General features: G+C 44.1%; 1 protein-coding gene across 3 annotated transcripts in view; it reads left to right on the top strand.

Annotated features, from left to right (window-relative positions):
* Positions 1-23,788, top strand: part of Enox1 (ecto-NOX disulfide-thiol exchanger 1) — a 551,532-nt gene that overhangs the window by 393,318 nt on the left and 134,426 nt on the right. For all 3 annotated transcript variants that reach the window (XM_038310117.1, XM_038310118.1, XM_038310116.1), the window contains one exon: positions 22,539-22,712. In XM_038310117.1, coding sequence (XP_038166045.1) covers positions 22,539-22,712 — 174 coding nt within the window. The remainder of the gene's footprint in view (positions 1-22,538; positions 22,713-23,788) is intronic.

Below are 23,788 nucleotides of genomic sequence, written 5' to 3'. Positions count from 1 at the left end.
CTTTTGGACTGAAAAGCCACATGACACAGCAGGATGCCCATGGGCCGAGAGCCAGACGGTTCCACCCAGAAATGCTCTTCCCAGCCATGAGGGCTCAGGCAAGTGATTTGTCACAAATCGTCTCTGGTCTAAGTTTCCTTGTTTCAAAATGTGAGGTCTAGTGTCCTCTGCATGCAGTTGTAATAAAAATAAGATATTGCACTTAGTGCCCTTTATGTGACATAGTGTGTTCAGAAAGGACCCAATCCTTTGTGCTGTAACTGTAGGTCTGGATATTTGAGAAGCCGGTCATGTCTAGCCAAAACCTTCCTAGGTTTTGCTGCATCATTAAAGGAAATGCTTCTCCTTTTTATTGCTGTGTGTTTGCCATAGGGAAGCAGCTTAGAAATGCTACCAACGCCCAGGCTCTGCACATGCCGTGTGGCAGTGGGAGCTGTGTTAATAAGTAGCATCAATTGCATATGTTGTTTACAAACCAGGCATTTTTCTGAGCATCTTATACTTATAACCCTGTCTAATCCTCACCCAGTGAAATAGGTGCTATGATTACCCCGCCTCTACATAAATACAGGCTGGCAGAGAGGTGCCACAGTCTACTGGGAGTCCCACGGAGGGTGGCGCAACTGGAATGTGCACATGGGCACCCTGGCTCCACAGCTGACAGCCCTGGGCATTTTCTCCTTCTGCCTTCCTATAGTGGAAACTTCTAGATCCCCGGACATTTCCTTTAGAAGGATGTCAAAACACCTGCTGGAAGGAGGGAAGAGGGATGCTCTCTGTTGAGTGCCATTAACCTGCAGGGGGTTTCCAGAAGGAGCAAATCCATTGACAAACAAATCCACACGATCTGCCGACAACAGACTGGCTCCCCAGTGTCAGGAGAATTGCTGTCCATGGGCATGGGGTCATTTCTTGTTTGGCCCAGAACCCTTCCTGTAATTGCAGTCCTAGCAACAGTGGCCACAGGAGTCTGAGGGACGCCTTTGTGGATGATGCCATGGGAACTGTGTCATTGTAATACCTCAATAGACCCTACTTATTGAGCATATAGAAGTCATTCAAAATGCTACTTCTAAAGGAAACACCAGAGCAATGTGTGAGCTTCCAATAGGATGCCAGCCAAAATGATACTACTAAAATATTCACTGCCCCTAAAGCATCTTCAGCTTTATGCTTACCTTTGTGCTTGAGATAATGATGCTTCTTGCCTCAACTATATTTTAATCACCAAATAAACTTTAAGGTTTGCTTGCCTTGAATCTTTATTACTGTGAGTTTTATCCATCTGTGCTTTCTCATTCTGCTCACGGCTCCAAGAAAGTCTTGAAATTTAGCACATCGGGAGAAGAATTTGTATGGAATAAATTCAGATGTGCAGTGACATCTTAAGTCTCGCAAGTTTTTATGTTACTTGAGAGACATTTTCTCTCTTGGATTGAGTTGGAGGTGAGGATTAATTTAACTCTCCCTAATCATCTACAGTTCTCAAACTCTTCTGAGGTCTTGGGGCCATCCTTCATGACAGATGGTGCTTGGTTCATCCATTATCCAAAATAGAATTCTTAATGACTTGTAAGATTGTAGAATTGGCATGTAGCTGTGTTTCTATTGAAATCTATTAAGTGTGCTTTACACAGAAAGCTTTATTTGGACACATGTGAGGGTTTTTAAGTTGGTGTTAGAACAGCGAAGGCCCCCTATAAATAAGTAAAGAATACCCTGAGACATGGACCCTGTTGATCTTACTGGTCACTGTGGCAGTGATGTCAATGTACAGGTGATCTAAGATGTTACTATTTATAGTCCAATGATGTATGACCGACGTATGATGAGTGCAGAACTCCTAAGCCATACCATGTGATAAACTGTAGCCTGTGTGATCATTTCATGAAGAAGAAGAAGAAGAAGAGGAGGAGGAGGAGGAGGAGGAGGAGGAGGAGGAGGAGGAGGAGGAGGAGGAGGAGGGAGGAGGAGGAGGGGGAGGGGGAGGAGAAGAAGAAGAAGAAGAAGAAGAAGAAGAAGAAGAAGAAGAAGAAGAAGAAGAAGAAGAAGAAGAAGAAGAAGAAGAAGAAGAAGAAGAAGAAGAAAAGAAGAAGAAGAAAGAAGGAAGAGAAGAAACATATCAGCCATGCCAAAAAGTTCACAGTTCCTTCTGTAATATTCTCTCCTCACACTCTTTCTCCCCTCTCTCACATTCCCAGGGAACCACTTCTCCTCTGCCTATCTGCAAATTATTTTCATGACAAACTTTCATATGAGTGGAACTACCTGGGCTTTCATTTCAGAATGCCTGGCTTCTTTCATTCATTAGAGATATTCAGAGAGTGGTCCATGCTGCACTGTATGCCACTAGCTGGATGGAAGTGTTGCGAGATGGCATCCTACCCCAGCTGAAACTCCCAGTGACAGTGGAGAGGGTACCCAATCTAGTTTTTCCTGTAACCAGATTGGTGAATAGCTCCAACTGTCATCATTGTAATTGGTGGAACCAGATGCAGAGATCCACAACCAAACACCAGGCCGAGCTCCAGGAATCCAATCGAAGAGAGGAAGGAGGGAATATATGAGCAAGGGAGGTTGAGATCATAATGGGGAAATCTACAGAGACAGCTGAACCAAGCTCCTGGACACTCATGAACGCTAGACCAACAGCTGTGCAGCCTCCAGGTGACTAAACGAGGCCCTCTGCATGTGGGAGGCAATTGTGGAGCTTGGTCTATCTGAGAGGCCCCTGAAAGTAGGACCAGGATCTATCGCTGGTGCATGAGCTAGCTTCTCCGAAGCCCATTCCCTATGGTGGGACGCAATGCTCAGCCTTAATACAGCGGGGAGGGGCTTGATCCTGCCTCAGATTAAAGGCCCAAGCTTTGTTGACTCCCGATGGGAACACTTGCCCTTTGGGAGGAGTGGATGGGGCAGGTGGTGGTTGGAGGGAGGCGAGTGGGGGCAGGAGGAGGGGTGGGATGGAAAACTGTGGTTGGAATGTAAAATGTAGTTTTAAAATTTTTTGAGAGAGAGAGAGAGAGAGAGAGAGAGAGAGACCTTCCCTGGCTTCTAGTCTTCTGGTATGTGCATACAGACAGGTAGCAAAGGCATGCCTTTATCACATGGCGGAAGTTTCCCATGGGAAGTTTTCTTTAGCTAAGAAAAATGATGCCGTTTTCTGCCAGATGTTTTCCTGCCTCTATTGAGATAATCTACGTCTTTTCTTTTTAGTCTAGTGTGGTGTCATTTGGTTCTGTTGTGGTGGTTGTTGTGTTTAATGTGAAACTAGCCTTGTATTTTCTGTTTGTTCATGAGACATTATCATTTATATAGATCATTAGATTCAATTTGCCAAAAGCTTATATGCAAAATTTACATAAAAGTTCATGAAGGATGTTGTGTATAATTTTCTTTCCTTCTGTTTTTGCCTGATTTTGGTAACAGAGGAATGATTGAATCCTAAAGTCAGTTGTCAAGTAACACACACACACACACGCATGTACGCACATATACCAGTTTTCATATATCTGGAAAAGTTTGTGTATAATCGGTATTTCTTTTTCTTTAATTTTTCCGAGGTTAATTCCCTACTGGGGCCCTCTAAGCTAGACTTTATTTATATGAATAATTATATATAGAAACTCAACTTCTTTAATAGATAACTGGCTACATAAATGATTTCTTCCAGGGACTTTGGTACTTCGTGTATTTCAAGGAATCCATTTGACTTGTCATATCTATTGACATAGCACTCCATAATATTCCTTTATACTTGGTACATAGAGGGTTTTGGCTATGCCACCTTCCTCCACTCTAATATCAGGGACATTTTCTCCCTCTCCTCTCCATGGCTCACTAGTTTGTTAATTGCACTGATACGCGCGCGGGCGCGCGCGCGCGCGCGCGCACACACACGCGCGCGCACACGCACGCACGCACGCACGCACACAAACCCTGGTGCCTGGCTTGATTTTTCTCTTAGCATTTATTCTCATCGTCCGCTGACTCATGTTGTCTTTATTATTTTGTGGTTCTCCCTGTACTGGGTTTGGCTCGCTGTTCTTTCTCTGGATTTCTCAGGAGGAGCCACTGCCAGTGCTCGGCAGCCTCTCTGCCTTGCTCATAGAACCATTGAGTGCTGTGAACTTCTCTGCTAATGCTTCCTCAGCTGCATCCCAAAGGGTTTGGTGTGTTGTATTTTCATTTAGTTTGAAATGCTTTTTTAATTTCCCTTTTGGTTTCTTTCTGACCTACAGGTTATTCCGAAATATGTTGTTTAGTTTCCAATTACTTGATGATTCTCTGGGTATCTTCTTATCATTAATTTCTAATTTAATCTCTTTGTGGACCAATAATATGAATTCTATGTGTGATTTGTGTCTATATTATCAAGATTTTATTTATGCCTAGAATGTGACCAGTCTTGATAAATGTACGAAAGAAAACAAAAAGACAGAGATAATGTTTTCTGTTGCTGTTGACTCAAGCATTCTACACGAACCAGTTACGTTGAATTAGTTGCCAATGTTGTTTAAATTTTATATATCTACTGATTTTCTGTAATTATTAAGAGAGGGTTGATATTTATAGAACATTGATTTGTATATTTCACTTTCCAGTTCTATTAGTTTTTAACTGCAGTTCTGTTATCCACTACAGAATGTTTGGGATACTTATGTTCACCTGATAATTCATCTTTTTATCACAATGAAGTGAGTGTTTACATCTAGTAATAATTTTTTGTCTGAAACCAACTTTGATTGTTATTAACTAGTGTTAGTATGGTATAGTCTTTAAGTTCTTTTATGATGTCTGTTTGTGATGTTATATTCAAAATGTTTTCTTTTAGGCAGCGTGTGAATGGCTGTCATTCTTTTTAAATTCAGTCTGACAAGCCCTGATTTTTAATTGGGATTTTTAAATCATTTCCTTTTAACGTGATCATCAGTATGACTGAGCTAAAATTTCATTTTCTAAATGATTTTGTTCATTCCATGATTAATTCCAGTGTTTCTTTCTTTTTTCCTTATTTTTTTTTTTTTGAGACAGGGTTTCACCATGTAGCCCTGGCTATCCTGTAAGTTACTCTGTAGACCAGGCTGGCCTTGAACTCACAGAGATCCGCCTGCTTTTGTCTCCCCAAGTGCTGAGATTAAAGACGTGTGCCACCACCACCCAGCTCTTCCTTGTTTTTGTAGTATCTGTAATTACACCTGTCTCTCTTCTTGATATTTCATGTATGAATCATGCTTTGGTACTATATGTGACTGTTCCTATACATTTTTCTTTTGCATATCTTTGTGTTGTTGTTTTTTTTCTCTTGTGCATCTTTAAAGGGGCTGCTCCAGTGTCTTCTGGCTTAGACTGCTTCCATCAGGAAATCTGTTCTCATTTAATTTGTCTCTCTGAATATACATCTGTCTTTTTCCTTGATGCTTTCATGACTTGGTGCCCATTGTTAGTAACTTGACTATTGTGTGCCTTCATGTACTCTTGCGTTTCTTGTGTTTAAGTTTTAGAACTTTTCTGATGTATGAATTTAAGTTCCTATCAAATTTGAATAATCTTCAGTCATTATTTCTTCAGATAACTTTCTGAACAAATACTTTAGACCTCTTAAAGTTTTCTTTCCAATCACTAATATTTTAGTTAATGTGTTTTTATATTTTTGTTTCATTTCTGATCGTTTCTTTTGCTGTTACTCAAGTTCACTAACTTTTCAGTAAACGTCTGCTCGCGATTTAATGTTCGCATTTTGGCTTCTCCAGGTGACTACCCTCTGCTTTGTGTCCTCCCCATCTATACATCCTCCTTGAAGTTTTTAATTTCTCTCTACTATTTTCAGTATGTCTACCTTTTATCCATACAGAACAGCATTGCTACCATTTAATATTTTTGTATACTGTTTGATGTGTTATTTAATATTTATAGTGATTTGCTTTTTCTCTTTAGCTGAAGTCATGTTTAATTGCTTCTTTGCATCCCTGCTTTCTTTTAAACTGATGCTGGAATGAGTAGAGGCAGTACTGTAGCTTAAAACAACACAGACTTGCCCTACAGTTCTGTAGGTTAGAACCCCGTGATGTGGCTGAAATCAGGGCATCACTATGGCTGTGTCCCTTACTGAAGGCTCCAGGCCAGAGTTCATTTCTGTACCATTTTTTAATGTCTACAACCATTCAGCTTTTTATGGCCCTTTCACCTTTAAGGCCAGCACAGGCTCATTCTCTTATCAAGTAATTCAATTCTTTCCTTCTGTCTCCTGTTTTTATTTTTATTTATTTTTTTTGAGGAAATTTGTAAAAATGAAGTCCACTGAGATATCCCAGAATTAATCTATCAGAAGGTCAACTGATGAGTTCCACCTGCAGCCTAATTCTCTTTGACATATAAAATAAGATGTTCAGAGATCCAAGGCTTAGTTTGTCACATCTGGTAATGTTTCACTGGTTGCCAGGTGCTGTAAATCTTACCACGTTGAGCGCTAGATATTTTTGTTGTCCTATAAATATTCTTGAGGCCCGCTCCAGAGCACATCAACACATTTAAGTCGGTACAGAGCAGTATGACATTCTGGAGCTTTATTAGGGGAGGCCAGAGCAGCTTTTGTCAGGGCCGTGCTACTTAGCCAATGTCATTCTCAGTATTCTGCCAGCTAGCCCAGGGATTACAAGGCTTTGTGCTCTTGCCAATGGAGATACTGGAGACACAAGCGCCTCCTAACCTTTCCTTATCTCTTTGAATTATTTTCTCTAATCCCCCCCCCCTCTCCCAGTGTGTGTGTGTATGTATGTGTGTATGTGTGTGTGTGAATATGTGTGTATTGTGTATGTGTGTATATGTGTATATGTGTGAGAGTGTGTCCGTGAGTGTGTGTGTATGTGTGTGTGTGTGTGTGTGTGCTCTTTTGTCTCTGATATCTTGCCCCGTACACTACCCTGTCTACTGCAAACATGAGCAATTGCATCTGTACTTGGGGGAACTTGTGAGCTCTTTCAGGGCTGTGTCTCCCTGTGTATGAGAGCCAGCACAATCACAACGTTCCCTTTGTTTGTTCCTCTTCTCTCAGTAATCATTATCTTGCACTGTCTGGTGTCTAGTGTCTGAGAACCACATGTCATATGTTTTATCTGGGTTCTTAGTGAGTCCAGGTGGGAGAGTATATCCAAGAACAGTTTACTCTCTCCTGGCCAGAAGCGGAAGTCAAACATCTGTTACTTGACACCTATTCCATTTTGATAACAGCAACAATGATACCCAAATATTTAAAAAATGATAGGTCGTGGGTACTGACCAAACAGAGCAGATGCTGGCCTCCAAACAATGATACGATCATACTGTGTTTCCCAGGGCAAGATCACTCCTGCTCTATGCAGTGACCAAATCCCATAATCCTTGCAGTTCAGGCTTTTGTCATGAACAGCCATAGTAACACAAAGAGCATTGCAAAAGGAGTGGTCTAGTTTTGAGTTCCAACTCTTACAGTTTGATTTTTTTTAAGATTGGTTTTATTTTAAGTATATGCATGTGTGGTATGCCTGTGTATAGATATGTACAGTGAGTGCAGACATCCATGAAGCAGCATGCCCCCTCCCCTCTCCAGAGCCGTAGTTACAGGCAGATGTTAGCAGCTTGATGTAGGTGATCAAACTGAGCTCCTCTGCAGCAGTTTATGCTATTCCCTGATGAGCTGTGTCTCCAGCCCTCTGCCTCTGCCTCTTCTCACTTACGATAACTTTAAATGTCTCCAGTCTGTAAGTTCTCCTGCATGGGATAGGGTTTGGAAATCTGCCTTTCATGTTACCTGACACCTGGAACACTCAGTAGAAGTGAAGACTCCCTTCTCTCCATACCTTTCTCAGTGACCCATCCAGAGGCATCTGGGACAGCCGCAGCGTTCTGCCAATGGCGGACTGGTTCCTAGAAGATAATTCACCCCGAGTCAGAAGGGCAGGTGATGCAGAAGAATCATAAGAACGCAGTGGGAAAAGGGAGGACAACCTTGAGTAGTGAGCCTTATAGCTGTCCTTCTGTCCTTCTGAAGGGAAATCTGTCCAGGAGTAGCCTCAGGAGAGGCCGGAGGAAGGCAGGTCAGCCCTGGAGAGGAAGCTATGGGAGAATGGCCAGGATTGGGTTAGTCGAGCTTAGGAGTGGTCCGACCTACATGTTTGCACTCAGGCATGCTTGCTCCTAGGGTGTTAGCATTGCCAGTGCCGGCCTGGTCCTGCCATGACAGATAATGTCAGGGGCAGGGAGCACTTTGAAGCAGAGACTTCGTAGGACTTGATTTCTCTGGCACTGTCCTCTGGGACTAGAACCCAGGCCTTTCAAGTGACCCTGTGTCAGCCAGGGTTTTCTAGAGTAACAGAACTTACAGAATGAATCGAGAGAGAGAGAGAGAGAGAGAGAGAGAGAGAGAGAGAGAGAGAGAGATGGATACTGAGAAATACATAATATGAAGAGTCAGCTAGGCCAACAATGACTGCCTATGTATGGAAGACCTAAGAATCCAGGAATTGTTCAGTCCACGAGGCAGGAAGGGTCATCTGGCCTTCAGTACACATTAGAATCCTGAAGAAGTGTGTTCTAATGCCAGGGAAGGACTGGACTTGCTAGTGAGGGTGAAAGCAAAGAGACAAAGAGAAAGAGCTTCCTTCTTTTATGTCCTTACTGTAGGCTCCAGCAGAAAACATGGCCCAGATTCAAGTTTTTCTTCCAACCTTAAAAGATCTGGATTAAAGGTGTGTCTTCCCACCTCGGAGATCCATGTTGGAATGGACCTTGCCAGTTTAAATATTTAATTAAGCAAAAAGGAAAAAAAAAAAAACCTCACAGGTGTGCCCTGTTATTTTTGGGTTTTAATGAATTCCAGATGTTGTTAAGTTGATAACCCAGAATAACCATCACACAGGCCTTTTGTTTCTTTTGGGGGCTTTGTTTTTAGTTTTGTCAGCTAAGAGGATGTTTAGTCATAGTAAAATCAGCTGTTTGTGTTCCTGCCAGTGACATGCCTTAAACACAGTGTCTGTTGAAGACAGTAAGCCATAAATGCCAGTGAATTCTTAGCTTGAGACATTAGGAAAAAGGATACTGCCCAGAAAAGGACTCAGGCAGATTGCCCCAGTGCCCATTCAGTTCACCTTACCAGTGGAGCCTCTCTTATTTCAGCTTGACTTGGCTCTGCTAAAAAAAAAAAAAAAAATTAAAAAATATAAAAACCCCACAATACAGAAGGAATTTACTTCCCTCATGTCTGGTCCATCACTCTGTGGAAGAAAGTTAAATACTTATGATAGGGTTTTCAACATTTTTTGACTGACTGACCAAATGTATTTGAAAAAAATGAAAAGATCTATTTTTGTTACAGTCAAGAAAACATAATTGAATAAAGGCATGAATGCCCAAGCTAGCATTTCTGTTCTGGCAAGTGGAACTCCCCACTCAGTTGCAAACGCAGATAGAGATTAGCTGGCCCTTGTTCTCTCTTTCTACAAAGGAAAGGGGCTACAGTCTTATTCTGTGTAACCTGGGTCCTGCACCCCTGGGCACGTCTGATGCACACTCAGTCTAAGCAGGGCCTCTGATCCAGAATGCCCGTGTATTGAGAAGAAGAGGAAGGCATGTGATAACACAGATAAAGGAAGATAGATAACAAAGTGCTGGGCGGTCCTCCACCTTGAAAGGGCCGTCAATCAACGCTGTGAAGAGGCTGCTTCTGAGAGGGTGGCCCAAGCCCAGAGTGTAGCTGCTCTCTGACCTGGATGTGTATCCACAGAGTGTTCTGTATTTGAATACAGACCCAGTGGCTTCATTACACAGATAACGTGCTCCCAGACAGGCGCCTGGCAGCCCAGGACCCTCAGGCTCTCCTCGCAGTGATGGCACGGGTGTTTGCCCGCGTGATTCTATCCCCACTCTGTCATAGCCCTGTGCCAGTGTGTTTGCGTCACCGTGGACCGGGAGCACCTTGGACTCTGGATTTGGGGAGCACCTTGGACTCTGGATTTTGACCTCCCTGTGTACCTCTAGCACATGGCCCAGACCTGTTAGGTTATGAGTGTATGTTTAATGGACAAGTATCTCCAAAAGATGTAGAAGCAATAAAATAAAAATGATATGCTCCTTAATTTCCCAGCTATTTATAGAAAACCTACAAGTGAGCCCTAACATGGACAATGGCATAGTTCTCAGAGAACCGGAGATTGCAGTGAGAAGGAGGAGGGCCAGTTGTTCTCCCCTCCTCGTTGGCCTCCACATCCTCACTCACTATGTTTCTCTATACTCTGAAAGCCACACTGACACGCAGAATAACATATGGAACTCTGCTTCTTCTCCAGACAGGCACTCACTTAGCACCACTGCGTGGATTCCCAAAGGACGGTAAAGTAGAAAAAAATCCAAACCATCATTTACATTTTTATATTGATTAACTGTTTGTAAATTGCTGACACATGCATATCCGTCACACAAATCTGGCACTCACGTAAATGCGGTGAAGCAGGGGAGAGGTTTTTCCTCACATCTGAACCAAGCAGCCTGAGGTGGATACAGGGCTAAAGCATCCTAGTGTGCTCACTGCCTCCCCTTGCCATGGACACCGAAGGCAGGTAGACACACAGGTCAGGATGGAGTGGACCATACTTTGTCCCTTCTGTGATTCCAGGTTACTGTAGCGATGAGGCGCAGGCCTGCTTTCCTGCTGCCCAGCTCCCGGCCGCCTGGCTAGCTTATGCCCCGAAATAACAACACACACAAACTGTATTCATTTAAACACTGCCTGGCCCATTAGTTCCAGCCTCTTATTGTCTAATTCTCACATCTTGCGTAACCCATTTCTAATAATCTGTGTAGCACCACAAAGTGGTGTCTTACTGGGAAAGATTCAGCATGTCTGACCTGGTGGCTGGCTTCATGGCATCTCTCTCACTGAGGGGAGGCATGGCATCTGACTGAGCCATCTACCTCACTTCCTTCTTCCTGTTCTGTCTACTCCACCCACCTAAGGGCTGGCCTATTAAATGGGCCAAGGCAGTTTCTTTATTAACGAATGAAATCAACACAAACAGAAGACTCTCCCACATCAGGTTACTAAGCAAATGCCTTCAGTCATCCTAGTCTCAGGTTCCTAGTGTATCTACAGAAGAAAGAAAGATCTAGGAGAAATGTATTCAGGACCAGAAGGTATAATGAGTATGCATAAATTCTGGAAATCCAGCCTTGCATACACGGTTAAGAACAATTCAGAACCAAATGTTCTGGACATGAGAATGAGATGAAAGCCTCCGAATGGAGAGCAGAAAGGTTCTTCACACTGACCAATGGAGAGAAAACAATTTAGTTTAAAATGGGCATCTGAGTGATAATCCTTGATTCTAACCTCGAAATGCCCAGAAAAAAAAGAAAGAAAGAAAAATGTCTGGAGTTTGTCTTCCATGTGAAAGATTACATCTCCAATTTCTGATATGGAGTAGTGATTGACCCATGCTGTGGCAGAAAGAGCCATCAGACGGATCCCTGAAGAACACGCCTCAGCTCCGATGGTCCAACGTGTTAGTTCCATCATTCCAGCTGATTTTACTTCTCTGAAAATTTAGCCACTGGGAATATTCGGGATGTTGCAAGAAACACCTAGTTTCCAGGAGAGAGGAGTTGGTACCCGTGCCGCCTACAGTCAGAGGCACACTGCACGTATATTAAATCCGTCCAGGCCCTGCGGTGTGACAAGGTGCTTTCTACGTCTGGTGCTGCTCAATTTTAATTTAGTATAAAGGTATGCATATGCAAGCGTGCATACGACAGACGTTCCCTCGGATGAGTAAAATAGGAATTACAAAGGAAATCCCAAGTGTATTGGGGAAACAGAAATGCAGAATGTGGGAATGAGCACAGCTGGATTGTCTGGCTGTAACTTCCAGTGTTTCTGACAGAGAAAGCCTAGAATCTAGAGGAAACAGCCCATCTCATCCCAGGTGCAGAGAGACAGCTTGGGTCCTGGGAAGAGGAAAGTTTGAACAGTCAACCCTTGGAGAGAGTATTGCTTTAGGGAAATTTAATGATGGTGGCTCTTCTCCAGTTGTTTTCCTACAAGACCTTCAGACTTCCTCCCAATTACTTCTTAATGTTAGCATACACTGTGGAAGCAATTTGTAACACACATACACTCATCTCACACAAACACACACACATATACGCACACACGCACGCTGGGATTACTAATGAAAACCCAAGGTTATTAGAAAACCAGAAATGCAGAGCATGGGAATGAGCTCTGGAATACTGCTGGTCGTAACTTCTAACCTTCTGACAGAGTGTGCGTATTATGTGGTGTGCACACATATTCCCCACATAGCTATACACGCACCATTCCATTATGGTGCATTATCATTGTGACAGCCAATATTTATCTAGAGCTTCCTGTGTGCCAGGCATGCTTTGAAACCCTTTCCATATTTTAAGGCATTTAACCCACAGAGTGACTTCTGTGACTAGTATTTCTTTCCTAGTTTTGTAGATTGAGAGGTAGGTAGGGCACAGAGAGTCACAGAGTCAGCGAGGCGGGAGAATCTGCCCTTGAATCTGGAACTGGGCATCACAACCTAGCTAAGGCACCGTTCCCTCTCATTTCTCTCTTGTCTTCCAGTCTTCGACTCTAGTGACAGTTTGAACAAAGGACATGTGAACTCTTACTTATTTTTCTGTCTGTTTATTTATTGTGGCCTTGTGGCTTGAACACGGGGCCTTGTATGAGCTGGTGAGCCACCACTGGTCTCCACTGCATGGTTTTCCTTTCTGGTTAAGTTGCATTTGCTTAGGTTCCTTAAGTTATATGTGGTGTGGAGAGTTGTTCTCTTCTGAGTGTTCTAACACCCAATCTGATTGAAAGGGGACACCCTGTGTGGATTTAAGTGGTTTATGTAAGTGGATCTGAATGTTACTCTTCTTACCTTCCCACTCCCCTGCCTTATTACTGTAAGTTCAAGTGCTCCTTGCTGTAGCTATGAGCTGGCAGGGGGTGGGTGGGTGGGAAGCAGGTCTGACTTCAGGGTGTCACACTGCTAAGCATGTAGGGCCCACGTTCATCTTTGTACCCTGGGCAGACTCTCTCTGTGCTCCTCATCTCTCTGTAAAACTGCCCTCCCACGGTGTTACTAAGATGAATGGCAAACAGAACCCTTACCATCCTTTTTATCCAAGGATACAGATAAATGTAAAGAATGCCATATGTTAGTTTCTGAGAATCATATGTCAGCCTATGCAGTGACATTGTGGATTGAACAACAAAATACTGTTTTTGATTGTTCCTTTATTATGAATCCTGGGAATCTGTTAATGTCATCATTTCTTCCATTCCCGTAACCAATAAGTTACAGAAAGTGATACCACTTCTGGCAAGGTTGGTACTGGGTCCTGAGATAGGGTGACAATTCAGTTACCTAGCTCTCCTTGGTCATACAGTATGATACTTCTCTATGATTTGAAGTCTACTCAGTGTTTACATTTTTTCTGCATGTGCTGATCTTATTTAAAGAGATCATTTCCGTGTTGTGTGAACCCCTTCTTACATTAATTGAGATTGAAGCCTATATAAATTACTTAGAAGATGCTATGAATTTTTAAGTTAAATATTGAACAGATTTTCCTTTGTTTTTTTTTTTAATTTATGATGCTGCCTATCTGTAAGCTGTTTCCATAAACTAAAAGTGAAGTTGATAAGTAAAATCAGAAAGTTAATCCATGTGCATTGCCTTGGGAAGATGCAGACCCCTCTCTAGCTACCCATGTGCTGCAGGGGCCTACCTCCCTGCCAGGATTAGCTAACTGATCGACCATTGCCAGGCTCTTTGCCTGCTTTCAAACAAAGGGAGGATCCCTGTGGAGCAAGGACATGGTGGGCTCCAGAAAGAATACTTTTTCTTTCAGTGCATACATGGAGTGTCTTTACCCCTTTGAAAGATGGAGTAATGTAAAAATAGATGTGTAATAATTTAAAAGCATTTCATAGGTGCTTGACTAAGTGTTCAAACATGTTTCTCAAACTCAATGTTTTTTTTTTGTTTGTTTGTTTCTGGTTTGGTCTTTGTTTCTGTTTTTTGTTTTTTAGGGGGTGTTTTTTTTCCCTCTGCTGTCAGCTTTGGCACAGAAAGCTTATTAGCTTGGACAAAGCAGAGAACACATCAAGAGGCTGTTTAGGTTTTCTTTTTCTTTTTCCTATCATTATGTAACAAGCCCGCTGCACAAAGTCACTTAACATAACATCATACAGAGAGAAAATTAATCATCAGCTAATGAGATAGGGATGTGGGAAGATGTTTGAAAGAAGCAATTTAGAGGCCCCAATTAGGCCATATTCTAGTGGGTCTCTCATGGGCATTGCTAGCTCATCCCAGGTCTGGGAGCGGGGTATGGGGGTAGAAAGTAGAGGAAGGAACGGGGGAGGGAGAAAGGGTGGGAAAAGAGATACCAGAGCTACAAAGAAGTCTTTACAGTGCTTTAAACATGGGCTAATGAGAACCTAAATTAGGAAGGGGAGTGAACACAATGATCCAGGAACCCCTTCAAAGGCAGGCGGTAACTAGGCATAGCATATGTCTGCCTGCTGCTGTCTGCCGAATTTCCATCCAGAAACGGAGAGGAAGGGCCACAACCTTACAGGGAACAGAAAACACCAAGTTCTATGACCTTCCAAAGGGTGTTATTTGGGCCAGAGGAGGACAGATGCTTGACCCTGCAGAGAGTTTGCAGACTGCAGGAGAGGAGATGCAGAAACAGGAAGACAGTGGGAGTTGGGAAGTTATATTACCCGTGTGTGATGCCAATGCCAGGACCTCAGAGAATTCCCGCGTGCATCTCCCAGACTTGGCGACAGTCCTCCAAAATAGAAGTCAACAGCAAAGGTTTGGGAGGAAATACATGTGGGGAGGGAGTTCAGGTGGTCTTGTCTCAGAAATTATTTCTGCAGACTAAAAACCTGCCAGAAAAGCAGACGATAATTTCCCTTCCAAACAGGGCAGTGAGCGGGCGTTGTCCGCCCCTGTGTCTGAGCCTGGCTTGCAAGGCATGTTTGCTGGTGAATGAGAAGGCACGAGGATGCTTTAGGAGAGTTATCTAGTCATTTTATACAGAGTGGGGACCAGGGAGGGGAAGCTGAGAGAAGAGCAGAACCTAAGAAGGCAGAATGAGAAATTAGATGTAACCATTGCTGGGAAAGACCAGTGGTAGGGGAGAAAATTAGATCTGGTCCCAGGAGACCAGAGTTCAGAGTAAGGAAAATGGATTTAACCACAGGTTACCAGGTCCTGAGCAGTGTGAGAGGATCCGTTTCATGTGTGAAGCCCCACAGGAAACAGCAAGGCCATTGTCAATGTGCCGAATGCATCGTCCCCAGCTGTGTCCACAGGCAGCTGGAGAGCCCAAAGAAGGGGAGAAACGGCTGCAGCACTCGGGGTCCCCACTCCCTCTCCACACTCGCATGGCTTCAGAGCTTTAGAACAAATATTCTACATATCTGGAAATTAATTTCTTCAGCACGCAGTCTAGAAGACAGAATGCAGTAGTAGCCATCCCGTTTCAGCCTCAGAATGTCACATTCCTTGGGCCCAGAATCTCAGCTCCATCATCAGCTCTTCTGCCCCTGGCCAGCACGGTTTGTGAGTCTGAGGCACACCTTGTCCTAAGTCTGCGCATCTTAAGCATCCATCTTTCCTAGCTCACTAGCCCACTTCACTTCTGTCCCCGGGGGTGTGCCTCTTTTCTGTTTAATAAGCGGCTTCTATTTCTATCACCTAAAAATGAAAAAAAAAATGACTGAGTCCCAACAGGTCAAGACAGTGTGGTTGGTGTATTGGACTCCGATGGTAGCAGCTCAGCTCTGTGCCCAGGATTGTCTCAGGTACTGAATTTTCATGGCCCTGTCCCCAGTGCAAACACATTTCACACAAGCATGGATGAGCCCTTGCCTCCTGCGCCTTCAAAACATGTTTGGCATTTCAAACGCAGGCTCCTGATGTGGGGTTCTGAAAGGACTTTTCCAACATCTTTGGTCAGTTTTCTGTACTCGTTTGGGTCAGAAGTTTTGGAACAGTCTGTACCTCCTGTCATGTCGGTTTTTCAAACATGGACACAAATCTCCTCACCTAAGTCAACAGTACTTAAAATAGCTGTTGACGGCTGAGCTCCCATTCTGCCAACACCGCATCCCCGGTCAAGGAGCCAGAGGGTTTTATTGATGGAATGAGGTCTTTGTTCATAAAGCGTACACAGCAGGGATGGAGGGGCACACGCTGGACATGCGTCTTGGGTTTAAGTGGGAAGCATACCTCTCCACCTTTGGATCCCCCCAGAAAGATCGCAGGCACGTTTTCAATTTCGCTTCCCTAAAAAACCTGCTTGTTGGCGTTCACTAACCTTATAAAGTACCCTGTTCCCTTATCATGGAATCTGTGCAACTGAGCTGATCTCCACCACTCCAGAGCAATCCTCAGGGTTTGTTTCCTCACAAAGGGAAAATCTAAGGGGAATTCTGCCCCCCAGGAAACTGGCCTGCGCCTTTCTTTTTCAGGTAATATTTAGGAGCATCTTTGTGCCTATCATCCCAATGAATGTATTCTGGAGATGACTTTTTCACATGCCCATCACTTAACCAGAAGACATCATTTTTAAAGAAATAGGTTGACTGTAATCTCAGAACATACATAGATGTCTGAGACAGGAGGATTGTAAATTCCAGGCCAGCCTGAGTTACAAAAAAAAAAAAAAAAAAAAAAAAAGCTCTAACCTAAGCTAATATAGCAAGACTCTGTCTCAAAAGTAAAAAGTGGGGGAAGTAGACTGTTAACCCCTTTAGGGTCTCTTCCCTGACAGTCTCCTTGTACTGGTTTCCTAGGGTTACCATAACAAATCAGGTGCCTTGAAACAAGAGATATTTATTCTCTATTCTCATATTCAGCAGGCACAGCGATGGAGCAGTAACTGAGAGCCCACATCTTCATCCACAATAAATGAGGCAGAGAGCTACCTGGGAGTGGTGTGGACTTTTGAAACCTCAGTGCCCACCCCAGTGACTCAGCTCCTCTAACAAGGCCACGCCTCCCTAATTCTTCTCAAGCAGTGTCACCAGTTGGGGACCAAACATTCAAAGAGATGAGCCTGTGGGAGCCGCTCTCACTCAGAGCACCATAGTATATGCGCCGACATTATAGACAGGCTGTGTGCCTGAAAAGTAGGGTCAGAGGTGGGGGCTCCTGGCTCTTTCTCCTGCCGGAGGTCACAGTGTCTACAGATTCTGAGCTTATGCTAGGTCCCAGGGCTCGGAGAGGGGCAGAAAGATGGGGTAGAGGGACCCTGAAGTTACTTCTCCATTATGAAATGAGTTACTGTCCCTGCCTCCTTTGTCAAAGCCCAGGCTTTGCTCCTGGCATCTAAACCCTGTCTTGCTTCTCCAGCTCGAGGCTCAGCAGAGTTAACCTGCCAAATGCTTAGCAGTTCTTAACCTCTGGCTCCGAGTTCTTGTCGCCAAATGCATTCCCTGTGGGTTGAGTCAGAACCTTGGACCAGAGTAACTTGTGTCCTATATTGTGTGGACAGGGCTCCTGCCCTGGTATGCTTGCCCTGCCTGGGCTCTGACTGTGGACTGCTGGCAGTCTGTGTACTCAGTCATTCACCGACATCCCAGGCCCTGGGGGAAACCTGCAGTGTTCCCATTTACCCTGATTGCTCTGTCCTCCCTCTTATTCTCTTGGAACACTGTGTTCTGCCTTCTGGGCCAGACCTGCTTTGGCACCGACAGCTTGTCTCTTTTCCCCTCCCTCATCCTCAGCCCCAGCCTGGCATCCTCTGTTCACACCTGACCTACTTATATGCAACTTTGATCTGAGAGAGACCCAGCTGCCTTTTTCCCCTGGTGAGGAAAGATTCTCACCTCAATCAGGCTGCTCTTTACTAAGGCATCCACTGGAAACGGCAGAGCAAGATCAGGTCATTACTTGAGAAAAATCAGCGAAGAGGAGGATGGGGACCACTCACACAGCCTGCAAGGAGCTGCCACTCCAGCAAGAAGCACAAGGACACTCACCAGCTTGCATGGCACCGAGCCTTGTGGTCTGCAAGACGCCTTGTGCTTTCTCAGTGTATCATGGTCACCTGTTCTGTGCACCTAGTGCAGGCTGGGGAAGGTGCTTGGAATTCCTCACACTCAGGAGACTCCCTGCTGGCGGCGGCTTTCCTGGATAACTCTTAGATTTGGCTCATGTAGTCAACCTTCTCTCTGGGCGTGGTGCCCATCAAACTCTGTGATTTCCCACGTGAAGAATTTACACTGTTATCCTTGGTAGATTGTGTAGTAGTAAGTGCTCAAGAAATGATAATGAATGAATGAATGAATGAATGAATGCAATTAGTTCGGGTGTGATTCCACTAAAACCCTAAATGCAAACTCTCTGAACCACTCTCTGAACAACGTCTCTCTTGTCCGGGTTGTGCCACCATCTATGGAAGCTGCAGCACATCTGAGGTCCCAAGATAAGTTCAAGGCTAGACTGGGCAACTTAGTCTCCAAATAAAAAGGGAAGAGAATGCTGAAGGCGGAGCTCAGCGCTAGAGTCCTTGTCTGGCATGCACAGAAGTAAAAATACACAAGATCATCCCAGAAATAAAATCCTGACCGTAAGAACCCAAAAGTCAGACTTCTGTTGGAGTCATTCATCCTTCCAACTGAAACAAGAAACACGGTGCAGTTTCTGCTTCCTGCCACCCGCGTCTTTGGAGCCAGGGACACAGAGAACTAGCTGGGGCCACAGTGTGAGTAGCCGTTGGTTCATCTGTAAGCAGTGCTTACAGAAAGGTGATGCTGTTACGTCCTCGAGTGGACCCTTCTGTGCTGAAGTGTGAGCTGGCGTCCTCTTTCCCTGGGGTAGCAACTGTAGTTCCTTGTCCACCGACTTGACAGGGGTAGCTCTCACCCACCAGGCAGGGAAATAGTGCTCAGCATTTCCAGACCCTGTTCCTGTGGCTGCTGAGAACTATATTAGATTTCCAGAGCTGCTACTTCAGTTTAATGAACTAGTACATAATATGCTTTTATGCTGTTTGAGAAATAATTTCTTTTATGCAAAAATTGCTAAAAATAATGTTTGTTTTTTAAAAAAGAAAAGACTTATTCTTTCCTCCTTTCCCACTCATGTATTAAATCCCAGATCCTTTGAGGTCCCGCATAACTCGTGTTAATTCCTTTCTAGTCCCCTTCAAGTCCCTGCACTCACCGTGCAGATTTCATTAAACCTCAGTCTATTCCTACTGATGCCTCAGAAAAAGGCAAAGTAATTCCTGTTCCATGCTAAACATTCTGCTCAGGAATATACTGTCTTTTGTCTCCATTGCTGAGTATTTATCTATTTGGCCTCGAGACAGAAAGCAGACAGGCGTCTGTTCTGTTCAAACGAAAGGCAAGCACAGCCACCAGGCTCCCATCTCATTTGTGGGAAACATCTGTTTATTGTAATGCATGGAGCTCGAGTTTCAGGGCTTGCAGTCCTGAGTGGCTCCAGCCTTAAATCATCCCATGTTGGCAAACCGTAGCGAAGGCCAGGCCAGGAGAGAAACAGATGTATGGGAGGAGATTAAACAAAGAGCACAAGCAGGCCAGTGTTCCCTCCACTGGTACCCGTGGCTAATGTGCGCACCTATGGAAGCAGTGTTTCAGAACTATGACGTGGAAAGCCTTTGTGCCCTGGAACTTCTTTATGATTGTCAGCAAACTACATCAGCAGTGTGTGTGTGTGTGTGTGTTAGTTTTATGGGAACATTTTTAGATGTGGTATCCTGTATTAGATGACCGAAGGCCAAAACCGCACCTTGTGCTGGCAGCCAGACTTGGTAATGTGTAAGAGTTTCCCAAGTGGTACTGGCTCTGAAGGCTTGAAGGGGTCCCGGAGGGCGGCTGAGCCTGGGCACCATGAGAAGCCAGGAGAGGCTATTGGTGAGTGTGCAGCATCTGTTGAAAAAGGAGAAAGCCAGTAAGCAACGTCCCCCATGGTCTCTGCATTAGTTCCTGCCTTCAGATTTCTGCTTCGAGTTCATGCCGTGTCTTCTCTCAGTTATGCACTATACGATGTAAGATGAAATAACCCCTTTCTTCCCTGAGTTGCTTTTGGTCATGGTGTTTAACACAGTCATAGATAAGTAACTAATGTAGCAATGAATAAAGTTGGATCATCTTAAATGAGAACATTGAAGCTATCATATCTACACATTTTTCAATATGGAGCCAGACCTGGGCTCTTGTTCCAGCTCTGCCATTTGTCTGCTTTATGATGGAGGACATTTTGCGTAAATGCTTTAAATGTCCATTTATTTGTCCGTGAGGGGTCATGACACAGTGACATCTTACGATGAATTAATGAACCACCAGTTTGGGTCTCATCCTTGTTCTTTTCTAAACTTCCACGTCTTCTCACCATCGCTGTTCTGAGTCACGCTGTCACAGGGTTGTGGGGACCTGGAAGGCAACACACAGGCCACACATCCAAAATAAAACCATCTGACTACAGTCAAGCTAGTACACGGCGTTACAGATCAGGGCTACACTGCCTAGGCTGTTCCATCCAGGGAAAGGCAGACCTGTCTGCAGTAGCTAGCGGAAAAGACTGGCCTTCCACATCTTCAGGCTTCTATATAAACTCCATCATTGCTTTTGCTGCTGGATTTGTCTAATTGCCCAGCCCAGCTAAGCAAAGAACAAAGTCATACGCAGGGCCAAGATTCCTATGCTCATGAGAACCCAAGAGGAGAGGGGGACATGAAGGTCAAAGGGCAAAAACCTAAGAGAAGGGAAGATAGGAGATGAAGAGGTAGTTTAATTTTGTCCTTGCAGCACGATAGAGGGTCGTCATGCCCTCTCTTGGTGGGATTGTCTGCTTAGTAACACTATCTTACTAGAAAGAGTATTGTTTTCTACGAAGAGAAAACTCCCCGAGGGAGAGATCCCCATTGTACGCAGTTTTGCGTTGTTCCTGTGGTTAGAAAGGGCTTGCTTCATTTGTTTGTAATGACAGGTAAGTCAGATCTGTTTGTCCCACGCAGAATGATGCCTTAAAGTGTTAAGAGTATATGTACCCACGGGGAAGTGATTTCATTTAGCTCCCCAAGAACCGCCTCATATAGTTGTCATGTTCATGAATATCTACCCCCATTCGCCAAAACATTTATTCTTAGAAACCATAGTCATTAACGTGCACAGCAGATCTCCAGAACCAGCCTCCTTCCAACTATAATTGTACATCTTTTTGACCAACCTCCTACCCTGGTCCACCCAGGAGAAGAGCAATCGCCATTCTATTCTGTCCTTCTGTTAATTCAGCTTTATTTATTTATTTATTTTAGATTTGGTGGTAAGGCACTTGGTTGCATTTGTAAAGCCTGGCTTAATGCACTTAGCAGCCATCCATAATGTCACGGGTCTTTTCTTTTTATTGCTAGCCAGTACTCCTCTGTTCCCCACAGCTACTTAACGCATCCACCTGCTCCTGCATCCGGGCTGATTTCCCACCCTGGCTGTTGTGACCCGTGCTGCAGTGCACGTGGAAGCATAGATGTCTCCTGATGCATCCCTTTGGATATATGCATACCAGTGGGATCACTGAGCCCATGAAAGTCCTGTTTGTATTGATTTCCACAATGGCTGCATTTCTTCATACAAAGACTCTCTTTTCTCTCCATCCTTGCCAACGCCTGCGATCTTTTTAAAATCCTTGTATATCACCTTTGACATCATCTGCTTCATTGTCACACTCAGAAATCAATTCAGCATTTTACATGGAAAAATCTATCCGCCTCGGCTCTGTTGAGTTTTGTAGTTGTTTTTTGATACAAGGCATAAAAATTTCAGAAGGGTGGGCCAAATGTTTATTGATAGAATAAAAGGCAGTAAGTGTGATTATGTAATAAAATTCAGAAATATATATAGCTAATTTTACACCTGCATGCCTCTAACCCAGTCAGAGCAATTATAATCACTCTTTCGTGGCAGGCCCCTTCCCTCGGAGAAATGGGTTCGGTGGGACCCAAGTGATTGTTATAAAGCATGCACATATAAATTGAACTTTCCCAAATGTAAGTCACTCGGGCAGGAAGGCACTTTTGCTAAAAACTGGGCTGACAATTAGATTCGCAGGGCACTCTGATGCTGAGTGTTCTTTCCACGATCTAAATCATAAGACAGTGTAAACAATACCCTAACATTAAGAAATGGGAAATTGCATTCCCAGTAATAGCAGAGCTTCATGGCACACGGTTTCACCTTCAATATGCTGTGCTCTGTTGCCACACTACTATTTTAAGTAATATAATTTCCTTTTTGTGCCGTTGTAGGTTCTTTATTCTCCTCTTTCTCTCCCTTTATCCTTCGAGAATAGCTTTCTATAAGGCTCCATCATATGCCAAGAAAAACCCTTGGAAAAGGGAAAATGTAGAGTTGACTAGCCTGTGCAGGGCAGTAACACAAACAGAAACCACGGGGTGAAAAAATTGCTAGCCAAAGTCTTGTCTTGTATGCTTTGCAGACTCAATCTGTGTGCCAGGCTTTGATCCAGGCCTCAACATGATGACTGGAATCACCCCCATTAACCCGATGATACCAGGCCTGGGACTGGTGCCACCCCCACCCCCGACAGAAGTGGCCGTGGTCAAAGAAATAATCCACTGCAAAAGCTGTACTCTTTTCCCCCAAAATCCAAGTAAGTAGAAGCGAGAAGTACTTGCTTTTTCCTTTGAAATAGTATTGTGTTCATTTTCAGGTGTGAGATGTTCCGCCCAAGGCCTTCCCCTCCACATCGGAGAAGGTCCGCAAGGGTGGGCGTGCCCATGCATCTGTCTAGCATCTGATTAAACACAATGAAGGCAGTACGTAGGCTCTGAGAGTCTATGGATAACTTTAAGAATCTTTCCATGTACGGTGAACTAGGGTGTTCTGGAAAGCATCATGTGAAATTTATCACCCTCTCTAGCCCTTTACGAATGGGAGAAAAGATCTGAAGTTGTTTTGTTGGGTAGAAATTTGAACTAATCTGGCAGTTGGCAGTTTGGGGGAAAAGGAACGGGGTGGGAGGAATATGCAGCTCAGAATTTCTGGGCCAAATGATGCTCACTGAAACCACCTATATAGTTGATTAATTTAGCCTCTGATACTAAGTTTATAGGCTTAAATATCTAGAATTTTTAATTCATATTAATCAGCGTTGCCTATTTAAAGTGGACATTTCAGGAGATTGCCTTGGTAATCTCCATATAAACTAGGCAGAATGTCGTGACAGCACACACTTTATCTTTCCATATGGCCTCCTCAGACTTTAATAGTGTGCTCATTTAAATGTGAATAATAACGGAGGTTTTATTCAGACTCAGCAGTTTGCAGTCAGGTAAGTATTGTGGCAGGCTCTCGTGGGCTCTGTTTCCCTCTTTCTACAATGCCTCCCCTCTCTCTCGCAAGAAGACAAAGCGGGAACAAGCCAGGTTTTTCATCATGTTGTCAGTCCGTCATGTTTTGTACTTTGTGCCGCTCCCCCCCCCACCCCTCCTTTATTTTCCCTGGGTATCTGTTAGGAAAGAGAAATGACATTATGCTAACATGTGTTATCTTTTTCTCGGACATGCATAGCCACTCTGTGTAGAAATGAAGATGAGAAATAAAGGTTGGGAGGGGGAGGGGAGATGATCAGGAAATGTGACTGCCAGGGAGTGAGTTGGGGTGCAGGCGTGGGTGGGGGGATATAAGTTGGTATAAAAATTGACTGTGCCACAGTCTGGAGAAGAC

This window comes from Arvicola amphibius, chromosome 13 (assembly GCF_903992535.2).
Source record: "Arvicola amphibius chromosome 13, mArvAmp1.2, whole genome shotgun sequence".
Taxonomy (NCBI): domain Eukaryota; kingdom Metazoa; phylum Chordata; class Mammalia; order Rodentia; family Cricetidae; genus Arvicola; species Arvicola amphibius.
The sequence above is the reverse complement of the archived record's forward strand: the minus strand, read 5'-3'. Positions and strand labels throughout refer to the sequence as shown.